The sequence below is a fragment of the Cnephaeus nilssonii genome (assembly GCF_951640355.1).
Source record: "Cnephaeus nilssonii genome assembly, chromosome: 7".
Taxonomy (NCBI): domain Eukaryota; kingdom Metazoa; phylum Chordata; class Mammalia; order Chiroptera; family Vespertilionidae; genus Cnephaeus; species Cnephaeus nilssonii.
In genome coordinates, this window is record NC_137078.1 from 89,764,892 (window position 1) to 89,777,422 (window position 12,531).

The following is a 12,531-nucleotide window of genomic DNA, read 5'->3' on the forward strand; positions in this document are numbered from 1 at the left end:
CAGTGGGAGATCAAGCAGGATGGGTAAAATAAGCCACCTTTAGTGCCCAAAACTAAATTTGATCTTAAATAGTAAAGGGGCAGAACTATATGAACTTGATCAGGAAAGCAGCAAAACAAGATATTTTAGTTAAGCTAATCTGGTCACTTTGTACCAGATGAATTAGAGGGAAAAGATAACCTAAATAAATAAAGGAGATTATTTAGATGTGAAGTGAAATCCATTAGAGTAAAAATGTGACAGTGAAAATAGATAAGGCATAACAATCAAAGAGGCTAGGGTTACACTGTCATTTAAAATATTGAACTAAAACATATTGCCTGAATAAAACATCAATCCACCCTATTCCTGGTTCAACCCTGTGTTTACAAAGATGTTTGTACACAAAGGTGGAGTTCATATTTTCTCATTTGGTCCTCATTTTGCAGGTGAGAAAATCCTCATAGAAAAAGTATCCTGTTCCTATATTATACTATGATCACACCAAATAAAGAATGGTAGCAAGATGAATTCAAGGAATTTATAAAAACAAAGTTTCTCAGCTCAACAAAATGCTATTTTACCTTAATAAAATATAAAACAAAATAATCAAATCATTAGAAAAAGCAGCTAAGTCTCTAAGACCAAACAGAACTGGCAGTATCTGATTCAATGGTTCTTATCAGTCAAAATCAGTTAAAAGGATCTCAAACTGCTTCATAAAAGCCCAACTTCATCTCTTCATGTTTAATGTAAAACTTCCAAAATCCAATCTTGGGAAAAACATTTAAAAACTCCTGAATTCTCACCATACTTTGAATACACTTTTATTGTATTGTTTCTTCACTGTAGTCAACTCACTGTAAACCTAAACTAGACTGTGAATTCTTTACAGGAAGACCCAGGGTTCAGCTTTGAACCCTCAGAGTCCAGCACTATGCCTAGAACAAAGCACTGTAGTTTTATAATTAACTAGAGGCCCGGCGCACAAAATTTGTACATGGGGGGACGGCCTCAGCCCAGCCTGCACCCTCTCGCAATCTGGGACCGCTGGCTCCTAACCGCTCACCTTCCTGCCAGCCAGATCGCCCCCAACTGCCCTCCCCTGCCGGCCCGATCGCCCCCAACTGCCCTCCCCTGCCGGCCCAATCACCCCCAACTGCCCTCCCCTGCTGGCCTGGTTGCCCCCAACTGCCCTCCCCTGCCGGCCTGATCACCCCTAACCACCTCTGCCTCAGCCCCCACCACTGTGGCTTTGTCCGGAAGATGTCTGGTCTAATTAGCATATTACCCTTTTATTAGTATAGATGTGTGTGAAATAAAGTAAATGTGGACCTGCCATGTTTGGGGGAGTCTTATTTTGTGCAGAAAATGTCTCTATCTTTTTTTTTTTTTAAATGTTCCTCTCCATACTATCAATTCCCATACTTTCCTTCCCACCCTTTATGCCTCCAAATTTTTACAGTGAAATGTAATGTTTAAGAGTATTTTGCCTTCTATTTCACACTTATGTGTACATTTGTGTCTCATACTAAGCATAACAAAATTACCTGAGAGTGGGGACTATGTGTTGAGATATATATATATATATATATATATATATATATATATATATATATATATAATTTATAGTTATCTCAAATGTAAAAATTTAAACTGATCTAGATTACCTTATCAGCCTGTGACACTTTCTTCTCAGCCCTCCAGTAAGCATAGTTTCAAATCAGAACACTGAAAAGATGCTACATGCCCCTCCTCCCAAAAAAGAATAAGAAAATTAATTCTAGGTCTGTTCTGTAAATGTATGTATCATACCTCTTATAAAGAGAACTCAAATGAGTCCAGGCACTTGACACTGGTAGGCCAAAATGGCAACATCAACAATTCTAGCAGGAATAAATTTCCCAGCAACTTCTGGTAAATCTATAAGAGGGTCTCCTACTGGGTATGAGGTGAACAGAATTCTATTGTTCCTTTGGAGGTTATCTGAGTTAATTGTCACTGAACTTGAAAGCTACTCCTGCTCTCTGACTGCACTTGTAGGCACGGTGAGAGAAAAACCTGGGATAAGCCATAGTAATAGCATAACAAAATAATTCTTCACCTGAACTCTGACCATAGAACTCTCCAATGCTGCCAAACCCAGAAATTGTATTAACTGTACGTAATCAGTATGACTGCCTCACGGGGGAGATGAGGACACCTTACAACAAATAATTTTGGTCATTGGATCTTTTGTCATGTGGATAATTTCATGGTATCAGTGTTTGTAATCAAATTTCATTGAATTTTAAGATAAATTCTTTTACTCATTCACATACATTTTACATATTTTCTGCAATTTATTATTTTTACTAATTCAGATTATGTTTTCTTTTATCTGATTTTAAAAAAAAACATTTTCAACCTACAGTATGACTATTATATGAACTGGGTCCCAAAATTAAAACCACACAAATTTCAGTCGTACCAATCTCTCACAAATTATTTTTATAATTTGTTTACTAGCCTATATCTCTTTCAAAAATTATCATGCAAAACAGAGAGGAGAACAGGTACTTTCCTTAGTTTATATTCTTATAAGGGTTCTTGTAAGAATATAAACAGGAATATAAACAGGAGATAAAGTGATTCTTCCCACAGTCATTGAATAAAACAGATTATATATAATACAGAGCTGCCCCTGATCAGCTAACCACCTCTAATAACCATATTTAACAAAATCAATTTGAAGAGTTAATCAATAGTTTAATGAAGTCTGACCCACTGACTTCAGTATACCTTGAGCATTCATAATCAACAAAATATTTTATTCTTCTAAAGATTAACACTGTGAAAAAAGCAAAGCTAAATTTTCTAAACAAATGAAAAAGTTGGTAAGAATGAAATGTATTAAAACCTTACTTACATAGCTTAAGAGAATAATTTAATTTCTAGTTATTACCTAAAATGAGATGAAGAAAAAGTTCTGATAAAGAATCAGATCCACTTCTTCTCTCAAGATTTTAATATACCCATATGGCAATGCTCGCATTCAATTTCTGAATAAAAACTGAAGTGGAAGAACTGGTTCTGACAAGACAAAAGATTTGGAAACTTGGGACAGTTTCTGAATATTTGAACTCACCTGGTAATATTTTATGATTCACCACCAGGGCCCAATCTATTTCTAAATTATATAAGCTAGTAAACTGCATCACTACTTTTCTGGCTAAAGTACTTCCCTCACTCACCCTGGAATTTTTTTAAAAGTCATTTTAAAGAAAAAAACTTTATAAATTTTCATAACCACATACAATATATTGGCAAGTTCTGGCTGTTATCAACACATCTCTGAGCACATCTCCTAAACTTAATAAACAAACTTTAACTTTCCCCCCAAATATTAAGATAATTAGACTAAACCACTGAATTAAAGTGAACTAGAACATAATAGCATAAAAGACAGTTCCCCAAATCCTAAATCCCTATGTTAAGATACTTACTTTTTGTGGGGTGCCTGATATTTATGAAAAAAGATAACCAACCAACAACAAATAAACAAATAGCTGCTTTTATGAAAAAGAAAACACCAAAATGAGACTTGGTTTAAATTTTTCAGAAGACAAAGAAGTATCAACTTGGTACCAATGTAAATCAGTTGTTTACTGGAGACACTGACAACCACAAAAAAGAGGGTGAAGCAGCCTATTAGGTGTCTGCTGAATAATACTTAAGAGCCCCTGAACCACCTCTTGAGCTGTGACATATCAAAAGGATTGTCCCCACGTCTCCAGCAAAGGCAGAAAAAAAAGAAGGCAAGAAAGCAAAGAATACAGAAGAAAGAAGTAAACAGTCAAGAGAAGAGTAAGGACAGAAGAAGGGAAGAAAGCTATATTTCTTTTCTTTTAGAAAGAGGAGGGGAACAAAAAAGAGAGATGTTGAGGTACAGAGGTGACTACATTTGCCTCAGGAACATTAGTCCCAAAGATAATATATATAATCCAATAAGAAGCTGTCCAAGAAGTCATTCTAAGAAAGTTTAGGAAAACCATTCTAAGAAAATCTAATTCCTGAGATGAAATGAACACAGAATCTAATTATCTTTTTCTAAATGCTCTCAGACTATAGGGTGCCCCCCCAAAAATGTATACACACACTTTGAATAATTATAAAGGCAGTGTTTTATTAAAATACATTTCATTTTCAAAATTGAGCTATCAGCTGTTAAAGTGTATATACATTTGAGGGGGGAGACACACCCTGTATATTCTTTTGTTACATTTTATTAAATTACAAGTGTGGTGATTTATATACATCACAGAGGGAAATATTAAAACAAAAGTTTTAAAGGCTAAAAAAATAATAAAACTTCTCAAATGAAATATGCTTTAATCTGGGTACCTATGAAAATCATGCAAAAATACAGCATATGGGATCTGAAACAAGCATGTTGTTTTAATGTTTTTTATTGATTTTAGACAGAGGGGAAGGGAAAGGAAGAGATAGAAACACCAAAGTGAGAGAGAATCAATCGGCTGCCTCCTGCACACCCCCTACTGGGGATCATAGGGCAACCTGAGCATGTGCCCAATCACCGAACCATCACCGCCAGACTTGTTTTTGTTTTTAAAAGAATTGGTGAGGTGAATGGGCCTGGAGCTATTAGAAATATCAAGTATTTTGAAGAGAACATAGTAAAAATTTAAAGTCAAGAAGAGTTGAAATGCCATTAAGGACAGAAGATACGAAAAATTAATTAAGTTTTCACTTCTGTTTGGTCTCTTCAAAATAGATAGGTATCGCAGATTGGTTTGAGTGTCCTCAGTTGGACTCAAGACTAAGGAGATATCAGTGAGAATTCTTTAAAGATAGTTGAAGCTCTGACTCTAATAATTTTTCCATGTCATAAGATTGTTTAGGCTTAAAATCTCCTCATAGCCTTTTCTTATACCATTCCTTCCACTGGAGGACTCAATAATTAACAAGTACTATACTTAGTAGTTCTTTTTTACATCAGGATATATTTTTTAATTTTTCACCAGGAAAAAACCCTTCTCAAACTAATCCACACCATGAAAGTTATCCATCCATTTGGTGAATGCATAATAACCAGAATAATTTCTGAACCTTCTATCTCTAAAATCTGAATCAGCGTTCTCACTGAGAGGTTTGGCTCTTTGGATTTGGCTTTCAGTGTGTTTCCTCTAATTGTTTATTTTCTCCAGCTTTCCAAATGCTTTATACTGACTGCCACTACTCTTCCACCCCCTTCTTTACTTTCCTCCTATACACAGGCACACACAAAAAGAATATCAGTACCACTATGTATGCATGCATATGTGCATGCATAAGACACACATGGCCAATGTCTAGAATATAAACCAAAGCTAAAGACATAAATAACATCACACAATAGGAACAAATTCACTTATTCTTATTTCTAAGATAAAACAAAATTGGTTGGTTACTACAACTCACCAGATGGCTCTTCAGGCTCACTTTCATTTTCTTCCTCAGGTGGGGCTTGAGGGGGTGGTGGGGGAAGCTTCTTTTCCTTCTCTGCTTTGGCATTTCTCTCTTCTTCTGAATAATACTCATCTTCTGAGAGGTTGGCCAAGCTTTCATCCATCTCTCTGTACTCTACCTATATGGAGATTATACCAGGGAAAGCTAAATACAGTGAACATCTAAAGTTAGGGACTCAATTTGGAATCATCAGTGAATGTGAATTGCTTTTTTAACTTTAAATTTTAAGGGAAATAAACAAATAACAAGGAACAAGCTAGCTCATAATGGGTAGCTAATTAAAAACAAAATCTCTCATGAAACAATCTTGTGTCAATTCACATTTAGCCCAATATATATCTTTTACATCATAGCACTGACATTCAGATCAATGACTCGAGGCTCTCTAGAACTCTCAAATTAAAAAAGAAAAAGAAAAAGTGTGTGTGTGTGTATCATGTGAGTAGCTAGAGGAGGTTAAGAGTTTTATTGAAAATAGGGACTGGATCAGAAAATGGAAACAAAAATTAAGGATAAACTGGATAGTTCTGACCCATGCTCTAAGAATCTTATTTAACACAAGTATCCATCAAATACTGACCACTGAGTATATGGCACAGTGGAGAAAATGATTATGAATGAGAGTCTCCAGAGACTAAATAAACAGAAACTCTAGAAGCAAATAAAATATCCTAATCAGGTAGCCATCTCATAGAGAGACTTTACAATAAAACCTCCAGCCACGTAAACTTTATCCTATTAACTAAGATAAACGGTATAAATAGATACCTCATGACAATAGGTAAAAAAAGCAACAAGGAGGGAAAATCGTTTCAGAGTGAGACAGGTCAGAAAATGTAATATATACTAATATTGTGTAGTTTCTTTTATCCTTTTAGCCCTTCCTACCCCAAAGATTCAGCACTTTAATCCCCTGCCCATCAATCCTATCCATTCAAACAATAATCCCTTAACAAGTACCTACTATGGAACTGGGTAATGTGCAAATTCTGAGACAAACACGGAATAATAACAAATTCTTTCTACTACAGCAGTTCAGCTAAACTCTATGCCCTTTCAAGGAAGGAAGCTAAGATTGGGAAACATTACAATCTTTACAGGCCCCAGAGTCATAAAGCAGATTACAAGTACTGAGAGCCCTAGCCAGTTTGGCTCAGTGGATAGAGCTTTTAGGCCTGTGGACTGAAGAGTCCTGGGTTGGATTCCTATCAAGGGCACATGCCCAAGTTGCAGGCTCGGTCCCCAGTGGGGGGCGTGCGGGACGCAGCCAATCAATAATTCTCTCTCATCATTGATATTTCTATCTCTCCCTCTTCCTTCCTCTCTGAAATCAATTATGAAAAAAAGTACTGAGAAATTTTGCAGTAAAAACTATCTTTTTAACATTGTTTAATCTACTGTTTTGATGAAGTAGTTGAAGCTCTGACTCTAGTAATTTTTCCATGTCATAAGATTGGAAACTATTAACAAGGAATACATTTGGAAAAGGCTAGTTTAGAGAGTTCTTGGTTTTCAGGAAAAAAGAGATTAGAAAAATACCTAGAGGTAGGAGCAAAGATATCTATACATAAAACCTTGATTTAACAGACTAATTTGGGCGAGGGGGTGTCTGTTACAGCTGAAAGTCCATTATATGATCAGGTTTTCCAAATGCGTATGTTAAAAAAGTTGACAAATTAGTTTACCTGTTTATACTTATGTAGACATGTTTGTGTAATTAAGTATGCATGCAAAGTTTAATTTCAAAGAAAAGTTTTCTATATGTATGACTGTAATTTTAAATTTATACTGAATAGGTCTAGTAAATGCACCAGTCACAGAGAGTAAGCAAATGCACACACACAGCTGGGGCACGCTTAGTGCACCTGGGGACATCTCCCTGCAGGCATCAAAACTGCTGCAGAAAGTCCTACCGGGAGACAACAGACCAATTACCACGTACTAGTGACGTGGTGTGATCACCTGCTAGTCATTCGCAGAACATTGTTACCAGCATTACTCTTGGATTTAAATATATAGACTGTAGTTGTAGTTGTAGATATGGCGACATTACTATGGTTTTTACCACAACATATGGCCTATTTGCTAAAATTTGTTAAAAATAAGTGAATTAATAACAAAAAATAATCTGTTCATTAGAAGCAAATCTTGGTTAAAACCACTTTTAAATTAACAGGGTGTTAATTTTCACATGACATACAGACCGGAAATTGTGTCCATTCAATCCGAAGTCCATTAAATCAAGGACTGCAAAATTGAGGGTTTACTGAACTTAAAAACAACAACACAACATTGTGTTCCACAGAACCCTAGGATTCTTCGGGATTTTATTTAAAATTTTTAATCCTCACTCAAGGATATGTTTTTATTTATTTTAGAAAGAGGAAGGGGGAGAGAGAGAAACAGAAACATCAATGAGAGATAGAAACATCGATGGGTTGTCTCCCATATCTGCCCCGACTGGGGATTGAAGCCGCAACCTAGGTATGTGCCCTGATGGGGACTCAAACCTGAGAACTTTGGTATATGGGATGATACTCCAACCAACTGAGCCACCCGGCTAGGGCTCACTTATTAATTTTTAAAACAAATACACACTCATGTGTTATCCAAACAGTAACCCTTTAGAAACAACCAACACATGAACTTGTACTGTTTGGTAACAATTTTGGAGAGCCCTAAGGATGAAATTTCTCCTTCCATCTCTTTTCTTTTCCTTGTTTCCTTGTTTCCTTGTTTCCTTCCTTCCTTCCTTCCTTCCTTCCTTCCTTCCTTCCTTCCTTCCTTCCTTTCCTTCCTTCCTTCCTTCCTTCCTTCCTTCCTTCCTTCCTTCCTTCCTTCCTTCCCCTCCCTCCCTTTCTCCCCCCCCCCACTTTTGTTTCTCTTCATTCCTTCCTTTTTTGTTGTTGTTGTTGTTAATCCTCACCTGACGATGTTTTCCCATTGATTTTTAGGGAGAGTGGAAGAGAGGGAAAGACAGAGAGGCACATCGATATGAGGAAGAGAGGGTAAGACAGAGGAACATCAATGTGAGAGAAACACATTGATAGATTGCCTCCTGTATGAGCCCTGACCAGGATCCTGCAACCAAGGTACGTGCCCTTGACCGGAATCAAACCCAGGACCCTTTGGTCTGCAGGCCGACGCTCTATCCATTGAGCCAAACCAGCTAGGGCCCATTTCTTTTCAACTGTCTTAGATGGCAAAACAGGTATCACAATACCAGATATTAAGCTATATTACAAAGCCACTGTTCTCAAAACTGCCTGGACTGGCAGAAGAACGGACATAGATCAATGGAACAGAACAGAGAACCCAGAGGTTGACCCAAGCCATTATGCTCAATTAATATTGGACAAAGGAGGCAAGAGCATACAATGGAGTCACGATAGTCTCTTCAATAAATGGTGTTGGGAAAATTGGACAGATACATGCAAAGAAATGAAACTAGACCACCAACTTTCACCATACACAAAAATAAACTCAAAGTGGATAAAGGACTTAAACGTAAGATGGGAAACCATAAAAATCTTAGAAGAATCAATAGGCAGCAAAATATCAGATATATGTCGTAGCAATATCTTTACTGATATAGCTCCTAAGGCAACTAAGGAGAAAATAAACAAATGGGACTACATCAAAATAAAAAGCTTCAGCACAGCAAAAGAAACCATCAACGAAACAAGAAGAAAGCCCACTGCATGGGAGAACATATTTGCCAATGCTATCTCAGATAAGGGTTTAATCTCCAAAATTTACCAGGAACTCATAAAACTTAACAAAAGGAAGATAAACAATCCAATCAAAAAATGGTCAAAAGATCTAAATAGGCACTTTTTGAAAGAGGAATACAGAAGGCCCAGAGACATATGAAAACATGCTCAAAGTCACTAAGCATCCAAGAGATGCAAATCAAAACAACAATGAGATACCATCTTACACCTGTCAGAATGGCTATCATCAACAAATCAACAAATGACAAGTGCGGGTGAGGATGTGGAGAAAAAGGAACCCTCGTGCACTGCTGGTGGGAATGCAGACTGGTGCAGCCACTGTGGAAGACAGTATGGAGTTTCCTCAAAAAGTTAAAAATGGAACTCCCATTTCACCCAGTAATCCCACTTCTAGGACTATATCCCAAGAAACCAGAAACACCAATCAGAAAGGACATATGCACCCCTATGTTCATAGCAGCACAATTTACAATAGCTAAGATTTGGAAATAGCCTAAGTGCCCCTCAGCAGATGAGTGGATTAAAAAACTGGTACATCTACACAATGGAATACTACACTGCTATAAAAAAGGATACAACGGTATGGATGGAACTGGAGAGCATATGGTAAGTGAAATAAGCCAGTTGGAGAAAGATAAATATCAGATGATGTCACTCATATGTGGGATATAATGATCAACATAATTTGAACAAGAATAGATTGATCTAGAGACAAATGGTAGGAGAGGGGGGGTTAGAGAGCAACTAAAGGACTTGTATGCGTGCATATTAGCATAACCAATGGACATAGACACTGGGGCGGTGGGGGCTTGCCCAGGGTGGGAATGGCTGGAGAGGGGGAGGTCAATTGGGGGAAAAGGAGACATATGTAAAACTTTATACAATAAAAACAAAACAAAAAAACAGGTAAGTAGTATTTTATTTTGGGATTTTGCATAAAAATTTATTTTGTTAAAAAAAAAGTGTTTCTCCACTTAATAAAAAGTTTAAAAACCACCTGAAAGAATCATATACACTCTAAAAATAAAAATTATTTTCTGAGAAAAGGAATAGATAGTTTGAACACAAAGGCCTGGGAATCTCTCATCTTTAAGTAAAATTCTTAAAGACTTCAGAGATTGTACAACCATGTACTTAAACCAAGGACAAAAAGATGTCCCAATATGAGGATATGTGTCATGAACAAGTTTCAAATTTACATCTCTAGTCTCGTCCACGCCCTGGATACAACGATTCATTCATTTCCCAATCACCTTAAACCTCCAGTTTTTTTATTTTTTTTTTAATTTGCTTATTTATTTTCATCTTTCTTCCTTTTCATTCAACTAGGGTACAACTGCCAGATTAATTTTCCAAATCCGTGATCTATTCAGATAGTTTAACAGATGAACGCCAACCTTTTAAACCAACATATAAACTCTCTAGCTCTAACTACTAGATATAGTCAAACTTACCTCTAATCATTTGCTAACACACTAGTCCACAAGTGCTTAATGCTCCCTTAACTCCCTAAAAGCGACTCCCACCTTTTTCTATTAATCCAATGCCTGAAATCAAGGTTCACCACTCTGCATATTATTCCCTCACTATTCCAAACTTACAAACACATCTTCCCCTGCTCTGAATTCTCACAGCACTATGATCTGCACTTGCTAGTCTAGTGCAGTGCTGTCAATGGAATTTTCTATAATAATGTTCTGCATCTGTGCTTTCAATATGGTAGAACTAGCCACATGTGGCTACTGAGCACTTACCACGTGGCTACTTAAGTTTAAATTAAAAATTCCGTTTCCTCAGTCATATTAGTCACATAGTAAGTGTTCAATAGTTCAATGTGGCTAGTGGCTACCATACTAGACAGCACAGATCTAGTGTTTGGCTCTCTACAGTCTAGACATAACTCTGCAACCTGAACATTACTGATTCCTCCAATTTATCTTGCTCCTAGAAAAACCTCATTTCCAATTAAATTCATTTGCCCATTGTTCCCAATGTTCAATTATCCACTCTGGGCTCCCTTTTGCTTCTCAAATTCCTTTGTATTATATCCTAAGCATTTTTCACTTCCTTTTCCCCACCGGTAGTACTTTATTACCGGGCACAGTAATAAGCACTTTGTTTACATTATATCTAAACCCAATAACCTTACAAGACAGGGTTTATTTTCCTGGCATAAATGAGTCTTAAAAGAAAATTTAACTCTGCTCTGGTGGGGTAGCTCAGCTGGTTAGTGCTTCGTCCCAATTAGGTCAAGATTTCAGGTTCAAACTTAGGTCAGGGAACATTTAAGAAGCAATCAATGAATGCACAAACAAGTGTAACAACAAAACTGATGTTGCTCTTCCTGTCCAAAATCAAATTAAAAGAAAATTTAAGCCCACCCTTTTCCAGAATACGTTTCTAAATTCTGTCCTTTTAAGGCCCCATTCCTGAAGATGCTTGGTGTTCCTAAAATCCCAACCCAATCTACCATTTCTAAACCTTAAATATGTTGCCATAATGTTAATACGTATACACTCAGAGATGAATTTATTTTTATACTAATGAAACTAGCTTCAGGGACCCCCTGACTGAATGGACTGCTTCCAATATCCTGAACCTAATTTTGGGGTTCTCAAAACTAAAAAAAAACTCAAGCCAAAAAATACAGATATATCCCTTAAATACACCTCAAAATTTCTGAAGCAAATGCCTGTCTACACTGTACTCAGCTTGCTTTTTATTCCTATGGATACTCCACCCCATGAGATCTGTGTCCTCTGTCTCCCAAGACTGGCTAGGAATAGATGTTTTCTAGTTTCTTACTTCCTAGTTGCTCCCCCAAATAAATACATAACCCATTTTTCTTTTCGTAGTTTCAAAGCAAATCACAATGGAAAGAGAGGGTAACAAAAATTAAAATAAACACAGGTGAATTACAAAGAAATATTATAGCATGCACCAAACTGATCTACAGATTCAATGCAACCACAATCAAAATCTCAGCTATCTTATTTGCAAAAAATTGATAAACTGATCCTAAAATTCATATCGAAGTACAAAGGACAAAATCTTTAAAAAGAACAAAGTTGAAGAACTCACCCTTCTGATTTCAAAACTTATTGCAAAGCTACTATAATCAGGACAGTGTGGTAATGGCATAAGAACAATACTTTAACCCTTTGCACTCGCTTGCTTTTTTCTCGATTCCTTTATTCTAATGCTAACCGTGTCGAGTCACACTCGACATCCGAGTGCAAAAGGTTAAAAGATTAAAAATGGAGGCAAAGTAAATGGATGTTGCATGGACATGCTCCCAGGAACAAACTGG

The 12,531-nt window shown here is 36.7% G+C and overlaps 1 protein-coding gene across 2 annotated transcripts in view; it reads right to left on the bottom strand.

The window, feature by feature from the left end:
* The window catches only part of KDM1A (lysine demethylase 1A), a 68,011-nt gene that overhangs the window by 44,173 nt on the left and 11,307 nt on the right, over positions 1-12,531 (bottom strand). For both annotated transcript variants that reach the window (XM_079777230.1, XM_079777231.1), the window contains exon 2: positions 5,440-5,605. In XM_079777230.1, the coding sequence (XP_079633356.1) occupies positions 5,440-5,605 (166 nt within the window). The remainder of the gene's footprint in view (positions 1-5,439; positions 5,606-12,531) is intronic.